The sequence below is a fragment of the Phlebotomus papatasi genome, chromosome 2, assembly GCF_024763615.1.
Source record: "Phlebotomus papatasi isolate M1 chromosome 2, Ppap_2.1, whole genome shotgun sequence".
Lineage (NCBI taxonomy): Eukaryota > Metazoa > Arthropoda > Insecta > Diptera > Psychodidae > Phlebotomus > Phlebotomus papatasi.
The window spans coordinates 96,493,774-96,513,687 of record NC_077223.1 but is presented as its reverse complement, the minus strand read 5'-3'; the positions used below and the strand labels follow the sequence as shown (position 1 = coordinate 96,513,687).

The 19,914-nt window shown below is 37.2% G+C and overlaps 3 protein-coding genes across 4 annotated transcripts; 1 reads left to right on the top strand and 2 right to left on the bottom strand.

Moving 5' to 3' along the window:
• Positions 1 to 209: 209 nt before the first annotated feature.
• On the bottom strand, positions 210 to 11,153 carry LOC129802575 (protein tumorous imaginal discs, mitochondrial-like). 2 transcript variants are annotated; one of them, XM_055848505.1, is made up of 4 exons: positions 10,952 to 11,153; positions 10,052 to 10,868; positions 5,133 to 5,476; positions 210 to 461 (listed from the first exon to the last, which is right to left on the bottom strand). In XM_055848505.1, the coding sequence occupies exons 1-4, from the start codon at positions 11,124 to 11,126 to the stop codon at positions 271 to 273; spliced, it is 1,527 nt and encodes a 508-aa protein (XP_055704480.1). In that variant the 5' UTR covers positions 11,127 to 11,153; the 3' UTR covers positions 210 to 270. The 2 variants fall into 2 exon arrangements, with proteins under 2 accessions (XP_055704480.1, XP_055704479.1); XM_055848504.1 differs by lacking the exon at positions 210 to 461 and having other exon boundaries at positions 4,132 to 5,476.
• A 92-nt stretch (positions 11,154 to 11,245) lies between these two features.
• On the bottom strand, positions 11,246 to 12,121 carry LOC129802574 (ubiquitin-fold modifier-conjugating enzyme 1). Its single transcript, XM_055848503.1, has 4 exons — positions 11,890 to 12,121; positions 11,684 to 11,815; positions 11,461 to 11,628; positions 11,246 to 11,397 (listed from the first exon to the last, which is right to left on the bottom strand). The coding sequence occupies exons 1-4, from the start codon at positions 12,010 to 12,012 to the stop codon at positions 11,317 to 11,319; spliced, it is 504 nt and encodes a 167-aa protein (XP_055704478.1). The 5' UTR covers positions 12,013 to 12,121; the 3' UTR covers positions 11,246 to 11,316.
• Positions 12,122 to 15,817: 3,696 nt separating this feature from the next.
• On the top strand, positions 15,818 to 18,239 carry LOC129802573 (muscle M-line assembly protein unc-89). The gene is made up of 2 exons (XM_055848502.1): positions 15,818 to 16,051; positions 16,108 to 18,239. Exons 1-2 carry the CDS (start codon positions 15,985 to 15,987, stop codon positions 18,159 to 18,161), a joined length of 2,121 nt encoding a protein of 706 aa, XP_055704477.1. The 5' UTR covers positions 15,818 to 15,984; the 3' UTR covers positions 18,162 to 18,239.
• The last annotated feature ends 1,675 nt before the right edge of the window (positions 18,240 to 19,914 follow it).

Genomic DNA, 19,914 nt, shown 5'->3' with positions numbered 1-19,914 from the left:
TCAAGGTGCTTTTAGGATGTGAGGGGTGTTTCGTCGAAGAGAAAAAAAAAGAGGAAGGAATTTATGGGAAATGAAGACGAGGGCGGAAACTTGCATTCACCACACTTCCATTGTCGTGGCCACGACTTCCGGACAGAGTTCATGGACTCGCCGAAAAATCCCCAAAGTAATCAATAAAATAGGAGAAAAAGTCCAAAAAAAAAAATTGCTGCGTCTTAACACCATTTTAATGACCATTTTACTATTCACTAACAGGCATAATAATGGAACTTAGATTCTCCTCTTGGCAACATCATCACCAGATTCCGTCTCCTTCTTATCCGGCTCCCCCTTTGGGGGTTCTCTAAAAGGCTCCTTATCACTGCTGGAATCAACTTTGGGACTTTCCTTCTTAAACTTTTCGAGGGCCTCCCGTACGATCTTTGTCAAATTCTGTGGCTCAGAGTACGCTTCTTTGGTTCCTGTAATGACACCATTTGGATTTTTCTTTGGATACCATCTCATTGATCAGCCCAGCGTGAAATTGTCTCGTCACTACTGTTTTCCTGGCCCACTCTTGAGCCCAAAATCAAAGAAAAAAAACCGTCACCTTGACAGCAACACGGCTCTTTTTTTTTGGTTCGAGCAAACTCTTCTTCATTCCCATTCATACCAAGTTCTTGCAATTGTACAGGAATGGCCGTTCTAGGTGTCTCCCAAATTTGGGATTATTAAAGAAAGGCATTGTGTAAATGAACAGTAAAAAGTTAAAATTGAGCAGTAACAAAAAAATTGGAAACAGTGATATTAACGTCCAAATTTTGGCAAAGGGAAAATAAAGGGCTTTTCATTCTAATCTACAACAATTTTAAATGTTAAATATATAAATTAGACACATTTCTGTAAAGGCTTAAGCTTTTTTTTACTGACCATAATTAGATATTTTACTGCTCATTTTAATTTTTTACTGCTCGTTTGTTTGTTATCTTAAATAAACTTTGTGTCAGAAATATACTAACTGTAATTTGTTTTTATAATAGCCAAAGGAAAATTAAAAAGTAAGTAAACATGAGACTCATGTTCATCCAAATTAGAATTAAAGTTTTAAAAGTTTTCTCGATTTTTTCTACATTTAAAACTGCGCTAATCCGCCGAGTTTTCGCAAATATTGTGCCGATTTGTCAATCTTTCACGAAAATTGTGTCGATCTGTCGATTACTGTGATTTCTCGGGTTTTGCGCGAAAATTTATCGAAAAAATCCTATCAATCCGTCGATCTTTGATAAAATAGTATCGGTTTTCAGCTAAAATCATAATTGGTCCTTTCGTTATTTTTAACGCAGAGTCGATCTTTTGCGCAAAAACACGCTGATCGGTCAATCAATCGAAAAGAAATCGTGAATATTTACCGATTAATGCAAAGATTGTGTAGATCGTTTGTTAAAATCGTGCATACTTAATAATATCAGTATTATCTTGATTATGACACTATCAATACTGCACAGATCACCGTATAAATCGTGTCGATCTTCCGACACAATTTGCAATTACAGCCTCTACGCATTGGGAGCAATTTTCGTCAAAAATTTCTTTCTGGAAGGAAATATTCTGCACTTTTTGTGGGTAGAAATGTCAAAATTTTGTCAAAAATGCAATTTTTGATGAAAATTGCTCCCAATCCGTAGAGGCTTTTACTGCAAAAATCGTGCTAGGATACTTTTAAAAATGCAAGATTTCAGCTTTCAGGATTTTGGCTTTTCTCGATTTTGGTTTCCGGAATTTTGCCTTTTAGGATTTTGGTTTTTCCAGATTTTGGTTTCTGGGATGATGGCTTTTCTGGATTCTGCTTTCCGGAATTTTAGCCTTCAGAACGTTAGCTTTCGAGATTTTGGCTATTCGAGATTTTGGTTTTCGGGATTTTGGCTTTTGAGATTCTGGCTTTCGGGATTTTGGGTTTTCGAGATTTTGGCTATTCGAGATTTTGGTTTTCAGAATTTCGGTTTTCGGGATTTTGGGTTTTCGAGATTTTGGCTATTCGAGATTTTGGTTTTCAGAATTTCGGTTTTCGGGATTTTGGGTTTCGAGATTTTGGTTTCCGGAATTTTGGTTTTTGGAATTTTGGCTTTCAGGATGTTAGCTTTCGAGATTTTGGCTTTTCGAGATTTTGGTTTTCAGAATTTTGGCTTTCTTGATTTTGGTTTTCAGAATTTTGGTTTTCGGTATTATAGGTTTTCAAGATTCTGCTTTCCGGAATTTTGGCTTTCAGGATGTTAGCTTTCGAGATTTTGATTTTCAGAATTTTATGTTTCGGGATGTTGGCTTTTGGGCTTTCGGGATTTTGGGTTTTCGAGATTTTGGTTTCCGGAATTTTGGTTTTTGGGATTTTGGCTTTCAGGATGTTAGCATTCGAGATTTTGGTTTTCAGAATTTTTGCTTTTCGGGATGTTGGCTTTTGAGATTTTGGTTTTCGGGATTTTGGGTTTTCGAGATTTTGGTTTCCAGAATTTTGGCTTTTGGGATTTTGGCTTTCAGGATGTTAACTTCGAGATTTTTGCTTTTCGAGATTTTGGTTTTCAGAACTTTGTCTTTTGAGATCTTTGGCTTTTCTGGATTTTGGTTTCCGGAATTTTGGCTTTCTGAATTTTGGCGTTCTGGATTTTGGTCTATTGGTATTTTGGCTTTTCCTTTTAACCCAATAGACCATATACCATACGAAACATGTATGAGAAAAACGAAAATTGATCACATTGTAAGAAGCCAAGCCTATTTTTATGAATTTTCCCACCGTAATATCCTATTTTTTCTGGAATTTTTCTTTGTTCAAATGAAATTGATAGAAAGGCGCGACATATTTTCCGATAAGCAGGACCGATAAGTACTCCAGAAAGAATTAAAATGGTATTGCTAGTAATGAACATTGCAAATACAAAAATTTATAATTCAAATGGCATCATCTAACTATTATTAGGCAGCCCTAATTCTTGATGCGTAAAACTACTTTTCTGGGAAATATTTCGTTAAATATATTAGATTTCGTATTAAAGTAAGAATTTCGACGTATTGTTCTCCAAGTGGAAAAAAGAATTAGTTCTGTCACCAATTAAAATGGCTTTGGAATATTTCATATTGAAAATTTTCTTTTTTTCGCTTTGAAACTTTTTATTTCTTTTTCATCAATTCGTTTCAGTTTCAGTTTGAAAAAGTAAGAGGTAAAATTTCAATTAATATCATATCAATTTAGAATTAGAAAGGTGCGCCAGTGATCTTGTAAATTCAGATAAATAACATTTGTAAAACAAATCTTAGTTGTTATTAAGTTTTTAGTCAATTTTCTTAAATTTCCGAGTTTGAGAATTAAAAATTGAGAACAGTTATCAGCGCCACTTGTGAGAGAAAGCAGCGCCCTCACGCGGAAAAAGGGATTTCAAGTGTCATTGAATTCACAGTACAGTAGACTCTCGCTAATTCGGCTCTTTTAAGATCGGGCTACTTTTTAATTCGGGCGGCAGTTAAATTCGAAAATAGTTTGTTGACATTTTTCAAGTTCGATTATGATTATCAAATGAAGCAAATATGCTCAAATTTGTCATGATTTGTCTTAGTTTTAATGTGATTTTGCATTATTAAGTGGTTTTCATGCAATTTATAATAGCAATGAGCATGTAAACTCAATATGAGTATGCAAATGAACAAAAAATCGTTGCATTCCAAAAAACATGACGCCCGAATTTCTCTCTAATTCGGTTGACATTTCGGTCCCAAATGCCCGAATTTGAGAGAGTCTACTGTAATTTCTTTGCTTTCGTTTTGCAGTGAAAATATATTTCCGCATAAATTAAACCTAAGAACTCTTTTGAGATAGCAATAATGAAAAATATAAAATATCTTTCTTCAATGTATTCCATAATTCAATCGAAATTAAATTCAATTAATTTAATTTTGAGATATTCGAAATAAAAAAGTTTGCTTTAAACAAACTTTTTGAAATATGTATTTATACGATATAAAAAAGTTGTCTTTTCAAATAAAAATATTTCTCGGAAAATTTATAATTTTCACAATTCTTGCAAAATTTCATTTATTTTACTTCGAAGAAAATTTTTATAAAATAAAATCAAAAATCTTTATAGTAAATTTCAGTAAAAAAAATCCTTTTTCATTTATTGGTTTATATATTTTTTAAATTATTTTTCTCCGATTTTTGAAATAAAATCCTGAACATACTCCGCTCATCCGATATCACAGAGGCCGAAGTCCAATCACAATTTTATTTAAATGAATCTTTGAAGGAACTATCTTTCTTGGCTCTAAAAGTATTCATTTCTTTTCCTCTTTTTCCAAAAGCTTTTCCATCGAAAGTCAGTTTGTGGCTAGAATTAAGTCCCGTTATTATCAAATGAGCGATTTTGCCAATTCAATAACTTCAGTAAAATTCGAAAATTAGAAAATAGTTTTTGTTTATTTTCTCATAGACACCTGAACCGCACCATCCTGTTTTTCAAAAGTCACTCATAAAGACCGGAAATTCTCATGCAGAAGATTCACCCCAAGGAATTTCATGCTCTATCGCCAAACAATGGGGAAATGGAGAAAAATGAGCGAAGAGTGAGGAGTTGGAGGAGGTTTTTTCTTGCAAAAAGAAAAAACAAAAACAAATTGCTTCCTTCCGAATATCACAATTAAAACCACTTATTTTTTTCTTCATTTTAACATTTTCTTCCTCTTCGTCACCAAAAAGAAATGTCAACATTTTATTTCCCTCTAAAAGAATTAAATATCAGAGAAATATTTTGTCATTCATTTCGAAAAGAAAAAAAAATAGTGTCCTATCTAATTTTTTTTCTACTAATTTAATAAATTGGTTTTATAGCTCGCTCCCCAATTCCCCGCTCTTCAGACACTTTTCCTTTCGGCATTTCTAAATTCTTCCGGAATCTCATTCCTGTACAGGATTTCATCGTTCCTCGTGAGATAATTCAAACCCCAAATGCAAACCATTACAAAGCCCACAATTGTCCAAAAGCCCGGACCCATTCCCATCTTCTCGATCTGATACACTCGCGTGGATGTTCTATCATGTGGCTCGTATTTGGGCTCATCTTTGGCCGTTTGCGTGAATTTCTCCCATCCAAAATCTTTCTCTGTCGACTTACCATCCTTCTTGAAGGTCACCCCGAGGATCTGCCCTGGAGTATCCTCCTCCAGCTCAGCATACGCCTGAATCAGAGCCTTCTGATCTGCACTGAGCTTCGTCGGAATGAGGATCTTCACATTGACGTAGTGATGACCATTTCCGTAGGAATTCACTCGCTTCAAGCCCTTATTGGACAAACAAATTCGCGTGTGAGACGATGTTCCAGGCATTATCTGTATCACTTGATCCTCATAGACTCCCTGGACGCGAATTGTGCCGCCCAGGATGGCCTGTGAAAGGGAAATGGTGGCTTCTGTGTGCACATCAGCTCCGTCGCGTCGGAAGTAGTTGCTCTTTTCAACTCTAAATTAACAAGGAAAATCAAAAAAAAAATTGTCTTCTGTCATTTTGAAGGACTATACAAATTATATTGATTAGAAAGTTTGTAAGAACAAGAAAATCCTTTATATACACTGGGAAAAAAGAGGGTGCGATTAACATTTTTTCCTCATAACTTTAACACTTTTTAAGTGTAAAAATATATCAACATTTTTTAATGTCAATTTTACACCTTTTTAAGGGTAAAATTAACATGAAAAGGATTAACTTTAACATCCAATCCACCTAAAAAGGGTAATATTTACAACGATTTTGGATCAATACTGCAGGGTAAAATTAACATTTCCGGAATGTTATTTTACCTTTTTCGGATTTCTCTCAGTGTAGAAATTTGTAAGATTGTAAATATTCTTAGCTAAAATTACCCCAGTAACATTTTCTTACCAAACAAAAATGTAGCGTAAGAAAAAGGTAATTTTCTGGTCAGTAAAGCTACTTTTTAAAAGATGAGTGTGCGCTACTCACGTAAATATTTTAAAGTCACTTTAAATCTGTGATTAACTAAAAGACGTAAATTTTTCTTAAGAGTTACTTTAAACAAAATCTTCGAAAAAAGACTTAACCGTGGTAATCACACTAGAGAATTTCGCATTAAAATTTTAATGTGATTCACATTAATTGTTGCTGATATGTATCCTAATGTGAAATTTTCGTCAAGAGCTTTTAGAAATTGATTCATTTATGGACCATTTCCATTGAGAAATTTTTCAACAAATTTCTCAGAAAATTTTCAACTCCATATGAAAAAAGGGTGCTTTTATGAGAAAAAGTTCAATTTGGTTGAACTTTTTCACATAAAAGCTTAAAAATAAAAATTGGGAACAGTTTTCCAGACTGTTCATACGGGGAACAGCGCCATCCATTGAGTTTTCTTCTGATACTGGCATGCCAATGAGTTGTCAGCTGAGCGAATTCCCACAAAAAAAAAACTTGTTTTCATTTCACAGTGAAGGTGTTTTTAGAGGAAATTCAAGTAAATTTGGGTTCTTTGAAGGTGAAAATAGTGCGTGCAGTGAGAAAATGTCCCTGTAGTGGGGATATGGTATGCCCAGAACTGTGATTTACGGTAAAGGCAGGCAAAGTGTTAGAAGTTCGTCGGAAAACGGTAACGTTGCTGTTTTAAAGTGGTAATGGTTTCAATTACCCCTCATTATCACTTTTCATGCTTCAATTTGTGCACCAAACGATTAAAGATATCCTTTAGCAGTGATTTCATGAAGTTTTCGGTTGTTTTCATGCATTTTTATGCCCAGAGCACAATAACTTTTTTTTGTAAACATGTTTTCAAAATTTTTTATGAGAGCGAGCGAGATGACTAGATCTAGATCTCACTCACTCTCACTGAAGTACAGTAGAGTCTCTCAAATTCGAACGATATTTTTAAAACTAACGGAATTTACGTGAGATTAAATTGCACTTTGAATCAAATGCCCAGAATTTCTCACAAATCTTCGTGGTGACGAACTTCCTTTCCATTTTATTGTCTCGTATAATGTAAGTAAATATTCAGAAAACAGCACAGAAATATGATTTTCAATCATCCACAACACGAATTTTTTTAACATAACCCAAACAATAGACATTTTGAATCCAAACGGCGTTCGAATTTGAGAGATTCAGATTTGAGAGACTCTACTGTATCAAAAACATGTTTACAAAACAAAAGTTATTGTGCACTAGGCATTACTCTGAAGCTAAATCAAAACAAACAAATGTCAACGAGATGTTCGTATTCAAAACTGGGCTTTTTTGCGAGCTTTCATGAGATTTGGGAATTATAAAAATCTGAAAATTTTCCCAAAGGAAATGGCTCATTTAGTGATAAAAAAGTGGACTCAACACACGAAAAATGGTTTAAAAATGTAAAACATTTACGAGTATGAGTAGGCTACCGATTCACTACCGCTTAAATCCGATGCAGCTGGGTTGGAAATTTTTTAAAATCTTAAAAAAATCCAATTTTAAGCAAATTGAAAAATTGAAAAACAAACCCCCCAAAATGTTTTAGCTTTGATCTTCGAAAATTCGATATCGAAATGTTTTTTCGAACATAGGTGTCTAAGGATGAAATTCACTGAACCCTCAAAAACATATTCGACAATGAAAAGTCTAGGAGGTCTAGGAGAAGTATTCGAAAAAAAAACCCAAAAAATATTGGTTTTAGAGGGAATGACAGGGATGAGCGGAAAAAGGAAAAAACACTGTCATAGATAATATTGACTTAGGTGGGCTTCGTCAAAGACCCAGAATATTTTACCGTTTGGCCTCCAACCGTGTCACAAGCTTTCGAAAAAATAAAAAAAAATTGAGAAAGATACATCAATTACGGGTACTATATACCGACTACCGACTCATGACACGATCAATTAAATCCGATGCAGTCGGGTTGGAAATTTCAATTTCAAACAAAAATCCAAATTTAAGCAAATCGGTTGAAAAATAGCCCCTGGAAAAAGGTTAAACTTTGATTTTCGAAAATTCACTATCGAAATGATTTTCGAACATAGGTGTCCAAGAATGAGATATGCGCCTGAACTACCTCTAAAACATATCCGAAACTGAAAGAAATTGTAGGAGGCGTTTCCGAAATAAACTAAAAAAACATGATTTTGGTGGGGAAGGAGGGATTTGGGGGGAAATGAAAGAAAACTGTCCTTGACTTATGTTGAGTTGGGGGGGGGGGTCGTCGAAGACCGGAAGCGGAAGTCGATAGTTCTTACTGTTTGTCCTTTAGCCGTGTCCGCCGTGTCACAAGTTGAAAAAGTGGATTATGTAGCTGCTCTCTTTTTAAGTTTTCGTAGTAAAATATTTGAAAAAAGATAAATCAATTATGGGTATATTACAGATTCGAATACATTACACCTATGTTCGAAAAATATCGAATTTTTAAAGGACGAAATTTAAGCACTTTGGAAGGCCTATTTTTCAATTATTTTTTTTTTTGAGAAATATTGGAAGAGGTTTTTATATGACGCCGCGTATTAGTTCAAATTAAATTTTGATCTTTATTTCTGATTAACCCTTTAACGACGAAACAATTTTCGCGGACCGAAAATCAGAAATAAAAAAGAAATCAATGAACAAAACCAATAAAAGGTCTTATATCTGGCCTTCTAAAAGTCAACAGAGTCTGATTTGATGTATTTTTTGTCTATATGAACGATAGGGACAAAAATAGGCTAAAAAATTAAGTAATTTTTCTTACTACTGATGAATGATAATTTTCAATCTAATGAAAAATATTATGTTTGAGTATTGTAGTTTCCTTTCCCAAAACGGTTTTGCTTAAAAAAAAATTGGAAGTATAAAAAATAATTAAAATCAATTTCCAATATAAGAATTTAAGAATTCTCCATTTTTAAGCTTAAATATTTACTACATAGCAAATAGCTGGAGACTTCCAAAAAATATCCTAGATTCCTTCAATCTTCTATTTTGCAATTTTGCAATAAGGAAGAAATCACTTTATGTACTCAGGAAAAATTATTTTCTTTACGGGACACCGGTGTTCCAATCGTCCTTAAAGGGTTAACAAAAAGAAAAACCAGGAACTGTTCTAAAACAAAAACTTTAATTTTTGCTTTTTATTAATTTAGTCATAAAGTGAGTGAGAAAACTTATTATTTGCAATTAAATTTTGTTTGTTTTTGGTTTTTTTTTATTGAAAATTTATTATGATTTAGTTAGAAAATAAATGAGAATAAAAAACAAATATTTTAGGGAATATTTTTAGCAAATTAGGGTAAAGTGGTACAAGTTGGACAGGGCTTTTTTTCTTGATAAATTTAGTGATTAATTTTTATTTGTATATTTTTATTGCTTTGTTTTTATAATTTGGTTCCTTGTGCTTAAAAACAAATTTTGTACTGTATTTATGAAGAAAAAAGCCATGTCCAACTTGTACCGGCGAATTGTCCAACTTTTAACACTATGTCGAACTTGGATCACTTTACCTATATGGTCGTCCCTTAACCCTTTAAGGACGAGAAGGTCAAAAATCGGGGATCAGAAATCACTTTTTCTGAGTTTTTAGAGGAAAGCATTACTTTAGAAGATCGTAGGAATAATTTCATTTTTGGGTCACCGGTGACCCAATCGTCCTTAAAGGCGTCTACACATTGGGAGCAATTTTCGTCAAAAATTGCGTTTTTGACAGAAATTTGACGTTTCCCCCTACAACGCTGCAGAGAATTTCCTTCAAAAAAGCAATTTTTGACATAAATTGCTTCCAATGTGTAGAGGTCATAAAGGCTTAAAATTTCCATTTCATTAAAAAAATACTTTGCACTTTGCACTTTTTTCAAAAACAAAAAAGTATCGAAACCGGAATATTTATTTATTTTATTTAATTATTTATTTCAACTACTGCTTTTAAGCTAGAGCTCTTGAAAGCAAAAATTTAGTCAGAGATATAGGTGTACAAAGAATTCAATGTTTGTGTGATATCGGCCACCGCCGTCTTAGCGTTGGTAACCAACCTCCAGAGTAAAACGGTGGAAAACTCTTTCTCTAAAATATGATGAAATCTTTTGAACTAACCTGAATGTGATGAAGAGTTCCTTGTTCCCCACGCCCATCCTGACGGTTTGTCCATCCTCAACTCCTGCCGGAACTGGCACAGTGATGCGTCTCCTCTGCACAGTCTGTCCCTTTGCATCGCACTCCACGCACGGGAACTTGATGTACTGCCTAGTGCCCTGGCAGTATCTGCAAGTGGAGCGCATGACAAAAGGCCCCGTCGAGATTGTCTCCATGCCAGTTCCATTGCAATACTGACACCTTCCGGGCTTCGTTCCCGGCTCGCACCTCGACCCGCGGCACTTGGGACACGTGTCCACCACATTCACATCCAAATCCTTATTGACTCCACGAGCAGCCTGGGCAAAAGTTAGCTTGACTATGATCTCCTGGGCAGCACCGAAGCCAAATTGCGACTCGGCAAAATCATCGTGTCCGGGCCTGAAGCCACCTTCGCCGAAGATCTTCCTGAAGAGTTCCTCTGGGTCAATGGTGGAGCGGAATTGCCAGTGCTGGGAGAAGCCCTGTGGACCATGAGCTGCTCCTCCTGCCCTGCCCATTTGTTCGGAAGTTTGTCCGAAAGTATCGTATTCCCGACGTTTTGTATCATCACTGAGCACCTCGTAGGCCTCCGAGACTTCCTGGAACTTCTTACTGGCATTGGGATCGTCTTTGTTGGTGTCCGGATGGTATTTTTTGGCCAGATCGTAGTAGGCTTTCTTGATCTCTTTGGCCGAGGCGCCCTTGGACACTCCCAGAATGTCGTAGTAGTTGGATTTCAGCAATTGGCTACTCGTGTGAATTCCTCGATCTCCGGATAATGCTCCTCCGGGATTTCCTGCACAAATGGAAACTTTTATGGTCTTTTCTTTGGAGAAATTTCATCAAAATAGTGAATGATGTAACCGGGTGGCAACATACCTTTTGAGCCTCGTTTTCCTGCTAAGACACCTCCCAAACAGCCCCCATTCCGACTGTGACACACAATACACACACTTATTTCGCGTTTTTGCACGGAAAACAGGGTGCGATTGGCCAGGAAACGCAGATAATTTGCATTTAAAACTCGAGATATTCCGCGACCAGTCGCCATCATCCCGCTTTTTGACAACCACAAACAACGTGGTTGTCAAAATTTCCGGAAATGTCGGTAATGCAGTTTGCATGCACCCTTCCCGCCTACTCGAGATTCACAAAATAAAACGAATAAAACACAATTTTTAAGCAAAAATAATAATTTTTAGTAATAAAAAGACAATGGAAAAGATAGATTTACTGTAGCATGATTACTTTTCATCCTTCTCCTTGTACTTCACCACTCCCTTTTCGATTAAATCGGGTATTTCGACTGCAAGCCAAGGAGCCAGCTGGAATTTCAATTTTTTTGATATTTTTCAAAATAGAAGACTTAATAAATTATTGAGTCTCACCCCAAGTGCCATTGCATGTGCTATCCCGAATTTGGGTACATTCCTTGCCCAGAGAGGCTTGAAATGGTCAGTGAGGCAAATCTTTCCACCTCTGTACATCTTCGCTGTCTTCCCGTCCAATTCCGGAAGCGCAATTTCTGGTGCTGTAGCAGGATACGTTACTGGTATCTGTGGAGAAATTAGTCCTTAGAATCTGTACTTTCTCCTGATGGGATAAACTTACATCAAATTCCACGTCGAATTCGTATTTGAGGAGATTGTGGATGTACCAACACTTTCCGAACCACTTGGTCCCTTCCTTGTTGGATTCCAACCGGAACCAATCCAGATCAGCTTCCTTATTGTTAGACACATACTACAGAAGCAAAATTCTTACAAAATTATTAAAAATCTAAGTTTTAGAGCACGTGAAAGGGAAATTATGCTGACCTTTATCAGGGATTGATACTCTTCCTTGAGTCGTTTCACCCATAGCTCCTTGTCACGGGGTCCTGCTCGTGTTTGCAGAAGTGGAATACTTGCTAGAGTCTTTTTAGTACTTTCATCTACCATTTTAGAGTATTTTTTCACAATAAAATTGAGAAAAACTTGATTAGAAAAACTTTTTTCCAACACGACAATATTTTGATCCGGAACCCAAGGCTACCAACTTTTTCGGAATGTCAGACTGACATTGTCCAGTGCTGTGTCCTGTCCTGATAGCCCTGTTAGCAACTGAACTTCGTACCAATTTGACAAGTACCAAATTTTAAATTTGACCGTTAATACACTGAGAAAAAATATGGGATATGAAGAGGGAATTACTTAGTTTTCAACAGAAATAAAGGTAATTTTCGATGAAAACGCATCTCCAGAGCCTCAGTGAATCCTCTATTGACTCACAGGAACTTAATAGGACTTGTGCTGTAATAAAATTATAGCATTTTATCGATTTTTTGTGGTTCAGTACAGATTAGCCAGCTGTCAAATTGGTACGAACTTCTGCTTTTTTGGTACCAAATTTATTTACGGATTTTCAAGTAATGTGGCCAGGATTCCTCTTCCCCGGTATCTCAGGGGGTAGTTTAGCGTCTTCCTGGCCACCTAAGTGATATCCCGCAGTGAATAATTGTGAATTAATTAAAATAGAAGCTCTCAAAAATTTGGTACAAACAAATTTCATTGAAGCATCTGAAGGTGAATGTGGCCAGGATTCCTCATCCCCAAGTGTCTCAGGGGGTGGTTTAGTGTCTTTCTTACCACCCCAGTGATATTCTCCAGTGAACAATTGTGCTTCAGTGGACCAACACCCAGGGTCAAAACCATGGGCAGAAGCGGAAGCTTCCCAAGGCCTTCTGAGTGATTATGGCCAGGATTCCTCTCCCTCAGCATCTCAATGGGCAGCTAGTGTTTTCCCCGGAGAAACTTTTAAGAAAAAAATATTTACCAGCAGGGGAAAGGAATATCAAAAAAATCATGGCCAGAATCGGAGCCTTTGACTGGACAGGATGAGCCAAGCTGTGGAGCAGACATCCCGGGACTTCCTTCAGCATTAGAGGTATTCATTTTCTGTATCATTTTGTTTGTGTTTAATTAATTGATTTTTTTTCAGATGACTGACTGCGCTGACTTCCTTCAGCATTAGAGGTATTCATTTTTCTGTATCATTTTGTTTGTGTTTAATTAATTGATTTTTTTTTCTTCTCTTTCCAGATGACTGACTGCGCTGGAGCCTTGGAGCTGGACAAGATGAGCCAAGCTGTGGAGCAGACATCCCGGGACTTCCTTCTGCATTAGAGGTATTCATTTTTCTGTATCATTTTGTTTGTGTTTAATTAATTGATTTTACTCACATTATTATTATTAATTGAATATTTACTCACATTATGTGCGAATAAAATGAAAAGAAAGTATGTTACCACTCATTTTTGTGAGAAATTACGGGAATTTGATTCAAAGTGCAATTAAATCTCACATAAATTCAGTTACTTTTAAAAATATCGTTCGAATTTGAGAGGTGAGAAATGTCAAAAATACCCCCAAATCGTTCGAATTTGAGAGACTCTACTGTACAAATTTTCAAAGAATTCAAAGTTTTAAAGTGTAGCAAAGTGTGCAAGGAATTGCGAGCTCCTCGAACTCCCGAGAAAGAACTCTACGTAAAACTCTATCTATAAAATTCTGGAATGAATATTAGTTTAATGCAGACATGCAAATGTTTAAATTAGTCCATTTAAACATTTCAAAATACTTTGAAAAAATCCAAATTTGACGAAATCCGTTGCAAAAAAGGTCCTCCAGAAATCACAGAATGGCATCCCCCAACTTCAGCTCTAAATCGAATTTGCAACCACTATTCTTAACGACTTTACGAATCTCACCAACATAAGCCGCTCAGAATTAACATTCGCTTTTTCTCAAAAAAAAAAAAAATCCTCAGCTCGAAGGATTCTCACTCTACAGGCTCGAAAACTTTTATTTTTATAATTACTTACCAATAGCCTCACCCGGTCCATTGTTCCTTCTTCTTCTTGTCCCGGGATTTCTTCTGAAGCTTCTGGGGATTCTCCAGCCGCTTCCGGACCGCTGTTTGCATGTGCCCCTCCTTCAGCCGCTTCCGGACCGCTGTTTGCATGTGCCCCTCCTTCAGCCGCTTCCGGACCGCTGTTTGCTTGTGCCCCTCCTTCAGCCGCTTCCGGACTGCTGTTTGCATGTGCCCCTCCTTCAGCCGCTTCCGGACCGCTGTTTGCTTGTGCCCCTCCTTCAGTCGCTTCCGGACCGCTGTTTGCTTGTGCCCCTCCTTCAGCCGCTTCTGGATCAGGTTCTTGGGCACTTGAATGTGCTTTGGGGCCACCTGCAGCAGGTTTTGGGTCAGCTGCTCCTGCAACCGCGCCTTTTCCAGCTTCCTGGCCCCCACCTGAATTTGCGTCATGCTGGCAGTAAATGACCCCCGGCCCGAAAGAAATCGGCGATGGTGGCGGTGGAACCATGAATGCATCCTGGGGGTGCATGTGGGTATAATTAATGGGGTAGGGTCCCCATGGAATCCCTCCTTGTGCGTACGGATCTGAAAAGATAAAAAAAAACATAAAACAACATATCTATGTCATTAATTGAGACGTTCAGACCAAAAGTGGTCTCCTTTGCATTTATATCCCCATTGAAATAACCCACTTTTGCTTTGCTGAGCGTCTCAATTATTAAATTACTTACACATTGTGGCAACACGTGACGATGATGGCGACGTTTGTTGAAAAAGTATGGCAGCCGTGGAGTGGGAAAACTAGAGCACTTTTCTAGCAGTTATTTATTTGTGTTCGCCACTTGAGGCGGTGCGCCAGAAAGGAGTCCAATTTTAAATATCATTTTTTTCCAGGCAGTTATTTTATATCTCGTATAATTATTATTAATTAAATACAAAACAAACATTTTATCAGCAAATAAAGTAAATGCAACATGTGCAGAGAATTTTAGAAGTTTTTCGTCCATTCTGTTGTCATCCGAAAAGAGAAGAAAAAAAATCAATTAATTAAACACAAACAAAATGAACAGAAAAATGAATACCTCTAATGCTGAAGGAAGTCCCGGGATGTCTGCTCCACAGCCTGGCTCATCCTGTCCAGTCAAAGGCTCCGATTCTGGCCATGATTTTTTTGATATTCCTTTCCCCTGCTGGTAAATATTTTTTTCTTAAAAGTTTCTCCGGGGAAAACACTAGCTGCCCATTGAGATGCTGAGGGAGAGGAATCCTGGCCATAATCACTCAGAAGGCCTTGGGAAGCTTCCGCTTCTGCCCATGGTTTTGACCCTGGGTGCTGGTCCACTGAAGCACAATTGTTCACTGGAGAATATCACTGGGGTGGTAAGAAAGACACTAAACCACCCCCTGAGACACTTGGGGATGAGGAATCCTGGCCACATTCACCTTCAGATGCTTCAATGAAATTTGTTTGTACCAAATTTTTGAGAGCTTCTATTTTAATTAATTCACAATTATTCACTGTGGGATATCACTGGGGTGGCCAGGAAGACGCTAAACTACCCCCTGAGATACCGGGGAAGAGGAATCCTGGCCACATTACTTGAAAATCCGTAAATAAATTTGGTACCAAAAAAGCAGAAGTTCGTACCAATTTGACAGCTGGCTAATCTGTACTGAACCACAAAAAATCGATAAAATGCTATAATTTTATTACAGCACAAGTCCTTTTAAGTTCCTGTGAGTCAATAAAGGATTCAATAAGCTCTGGAGATGCGTTTTCATCGAAAATTACCTTTATTTCTGTTGAAAACTAAGTATAATTCCCTCTTCATATCCCATTTTTTCTCAGTGTATTAACGGTCAAATTTAAAATTTGGTACTTTGTCAAATTGGTACGAAGTTCAGCTTGCAAAGCAAACTGTCAAAACAAACGTGCAAAGTTCTCAAAAATTTAATAAAAATCTTAATTTTTTGGCTAAATACTACCCAGATTTTTAGTAAAAGCTTTAAATTAGTGTTTCAGTAGTCAATTCTAGGATACACAGTGCTAAACCGGTCGTAATATGCTCGCAGAACCCGTAAAACCAACAAATTATGTTTTGCAGCCACGTGGGAAACCGCTCTATGAAGGTAAATTGGCCAGGAGGTCCCCCTAACAGAGACCCTAAAACACCTTTTCTCTGCAGATGAAAATAGTTTTGGAATGCGTATGCTAACCAAGATGGGCTGGAACAAGGACAAAGGCCTAGGGGCAAAGGAAGATGGCTCCAAGGACTTTATAAGAATTCGCTATAAGAACAGTAGTTCAGGAATGGGCTTTGAAGATAAAGATTCGCAGTGGACTGAGCATGAAGACAAGTTCGGTCAGTTGCTGGAGAGTCTAAGGAGCGGAGAAGGAGGTGAAAACTCCAGAAATCGGGAATCTCTGGAAGAAAAATCCAAGAATTCAAAAGCAAGAGTTCACTACAAAAAGTTTACCAGGGGAAAGGATTTATCGCAGTACAGTGAGAAGGATTTGGCGAATATCTTTGGGAGGAAGACCCTGAAGATCGAGGAGAAGAAGGAGAAAGAAGAGTTAGAAGAGGATCGTCCGTCAACGAGCAGTTTTGGAGTTCAAACTGTTCTTTCCAAAATTTCAAGTGCTGAGTATTTCAGGAAGAAAATGAATAATACTGAATCCCCAAGCCAAGGAGATCCTGAAGAGCCTGGAAAAATTTCAAAGAAGAAGAGGAAGAGGGAAATTGAAGAAGCAGAGCAAGTTTCGGAAGAAAGTGAAGAGACTCCGGTTAAAGAGAAGAAATTAAAGAAGAAAAAGAAGCAGGTTGATGGAGAGCTAGAGAGTTTATCTTCTTGCCAGGAAATACTTGAAGACAACACTCCGATTGAAGAGGAAAGCCAGGAAATTGGAGAGGTCCTGGAAACTTCTTTAAAAAAGAAGAAGAACAAAAAGAATTCCAAGGGGCAAGTCCAGGAAATTCCCAAGGAGTCTCAAGGAGCGGAGGATCACCACAAACAAAAAGAAGAAGTTAAAGAGGTAGAAATGCCTCCAAAGAAAATAAAGAAGCAAAAGGTTCTGAAAGAAATGCTTCCGGAAAACCCTGGAGAGCAAAAACCTGAAGAAGTATCAAATCTTCCGATTGAAATATCCTCAGAAGTCTTAGCTGAAGGACTCAAGCCCAAGAAGAAGAGGAGAAAAAACAAGGAAGAAGCTCCAGAGAGCAGCCATAAGTCTCCGGAAGAAGACTCCCAAAAAGCCTTCAGGAAAGAGAAACTCAATGAAGCTGCTGAACTCTTCATTGATATATCATCGGATGCTCTGGACGATGTGAAACCCAGTAAGAAAAAGAAGAACAGGAAAGAAGTTTCAGAGAAAAGCCAAAAGTCTCCGGAAGCAGAGTTACAAAGAAGCTTCAGCAAGGACAAATTGGAAGACGAAGCCTCTGAGGAAGTATGTAAAATACCTATTGAAATATTATCAGAAGCCTTACCTGAAGAGCCCAAGTCCAAGAAGAAGAGGAAAAAGAACAAAGAACAAGCTCCAAAGAGCCTCCAGAAATCTCCGGAAGAAGACTTACAAGACAGCTTAAAGGACAAAATTAATGAAGAAGCAGCTGACGAAATATATAAGATTCCTATTGAAACATCTTCAGAGACCACTCCTGAAGGACCTAAACTTAAGAAGAAGAGGAAAAAGAACAAAGAAGATGCTCGAGAAAGCATCCAGGAGTCTCCGGAAATAGGTTTACAAGAAAGCTCAAAGGACGAAATTAAACAAGAAAGAAATGAAAAAGTATCAAATCTTGCGATTGAAATATCTTCGGAATCCGAAATTGAAGAACCTAAGCCCAAGAAGAAGAGGAAAAATACCAAATTTGAAGCTCCAGAAAGCCTTCAGAAGTTCTCGGAAGATGTTTTGCCAGAAAGTGAAGAACCTTCCGGAAAGACCAATAAAAAGTCGAAGAAACTCAAGAAAGATGCAATCAAGGCTGAAGATCTTGCTCCAGAGCTTCAGGAAGCTCTCAAGGCTTATAGTCCTTCAGGAGAAATTATTTACAAGCTCCCTATGCAGAGATGCGATGCCCTTCTCAATCTCAATGCGAATGCCTTGAAAGGAAGCAACTTTTCCAGCATCATTGGATACCGTTTGAATGAGAAAATCGATATTAGGCTCGTTGAACCATGTGAGGAAGACAAGGATGCGTCTTCCCAGGAAGCTAAGGACCCCAAAAGTGTTCCATAATTTTGAAGATTTTATAAAATAAATAATTTTGACCGCGAAATCCTTTCCGGGAAAGTCGGTATTGCAGTGCAGGGAAAACCTTTTTAATTGTCAGTCTGTGTGATTCTTATGTTGTCCATTGACTACTACAGGATGAGTTTCTAATGAGTCGTTGGCCCCAACAAAGTCTTACCGTGGTATCACACTAGAGAATTTCACATGAAAATTTTCATGTGATTCACATCAATTGTTGCTGATATATGCCCAATTGTGCAATTTTCTTCAAGAACTTTTAGAAATCGATTCATTTAGTGATAAAAAAGTAGACTCGAGTCACAAAAATTGGTTTAAATAGATTAAAATAGCATAAATACGATTGATAACTAATGAGCAAATAATGAGCAAAATTTGCTCATTACATTTGCATCTGGTACTACTTTATTGCAGTCATTCGGGTAGTTTCTGCACCACAACTCTCCCACCACCACCAGTTTATTAGTGATGAAATTGTGATTAAAAGTAGTGCCAATTTATCGTAAACGAGATGGAGAAGAAAGGGCAAAAGGCATTGAAAAAGATCGATGAAGAGGATAAGTAAGAAAAAAGCTAAACAAAAATATGTTCGATCTACATTTTATATTCGTTCATAAACTTCTAGGATTTCGTGGTCAAATGAGATGGTGGCGGAATTGATTGAGGCTGTACATCAAAAATCCGTCATTTGGGACTACAAATGTCAAGAATACAAAAATAGAGGCAACCGATCTGATGGTTTTCAGTCCGTTTGTGACAAATTGAGTCACAAATCGACTTCTTTTGTAGATAAGGCCATACGATTTCAAGAAGCTCTTCAAATTCCTCCGAAGTCATCCGGAGAAAATCATTGTGTCCAAAAAAATCTCCACTTGCGATGTTGTCATAAAGATTTTCAACGAAACTATGTGAAGGTCGCGTTAAAAGCCAATCTCTCGCCCACACCCTCCTTCTTTTCGCTTGGCGGGTCCTTTTGCACAACACAAAAGCAGTGTACAGGATGAGAACTTCCTCTTCTTCACTAAAATCACACATTTTTACTCAAACGACTGAAATGCTTCAAAAACAAAATCACTCATCTGACAACCCACATGTCATCGTGACATTGAGCAATTCTAGCAATGTGTCCTGGCTAAATCAGCGATTTCGAGTGGTTCTAGAAGTTTTAATTAGCAACTTTTCATTGAGAAAATTTTCTAGTGTGATAACACCGTTACAATAGTATAAAAATATGGTATCATGGGATGCAGAAAACTCCAATGAAACATCTTAACAAAATTTTATGTTGATTGAGTTACTTCTGCAAAAGTTATAAGAAAAAAAAACTAAAAATCATTCGGAATGTTATCGAACTTATCCTGGACAATTTTACTGGAGAAAAAGAAACCAATTAGTATTGACCGGAAAATACTCAGTTTTCAAGTATGCTAAAATAGTTCACAATAGCGAAATTCGAGAAACTCAATTTTTACATGTCGAAATCCGAGAAACCAGAAGCGCCCGTCAGTAAAAATGGGAATAAGTTACTTATTGCTGAAAAAAAAAACTATAAATCGAAGTCTTGTGTAAAGTAAAATGTATCACTTTACGATTAAAATAAGTGTTTTATTTCGCAGCGACACAGTTATGTTGTAACTACTTCGTTTTAAGAGCTTCGCCAGTGCACATTTTGTGTGCGAGGAGCTCGCTCGGAGGACTACTCAAGAAGCAAAGTAGCTCCCTTATAGAACCAAGTATAAGA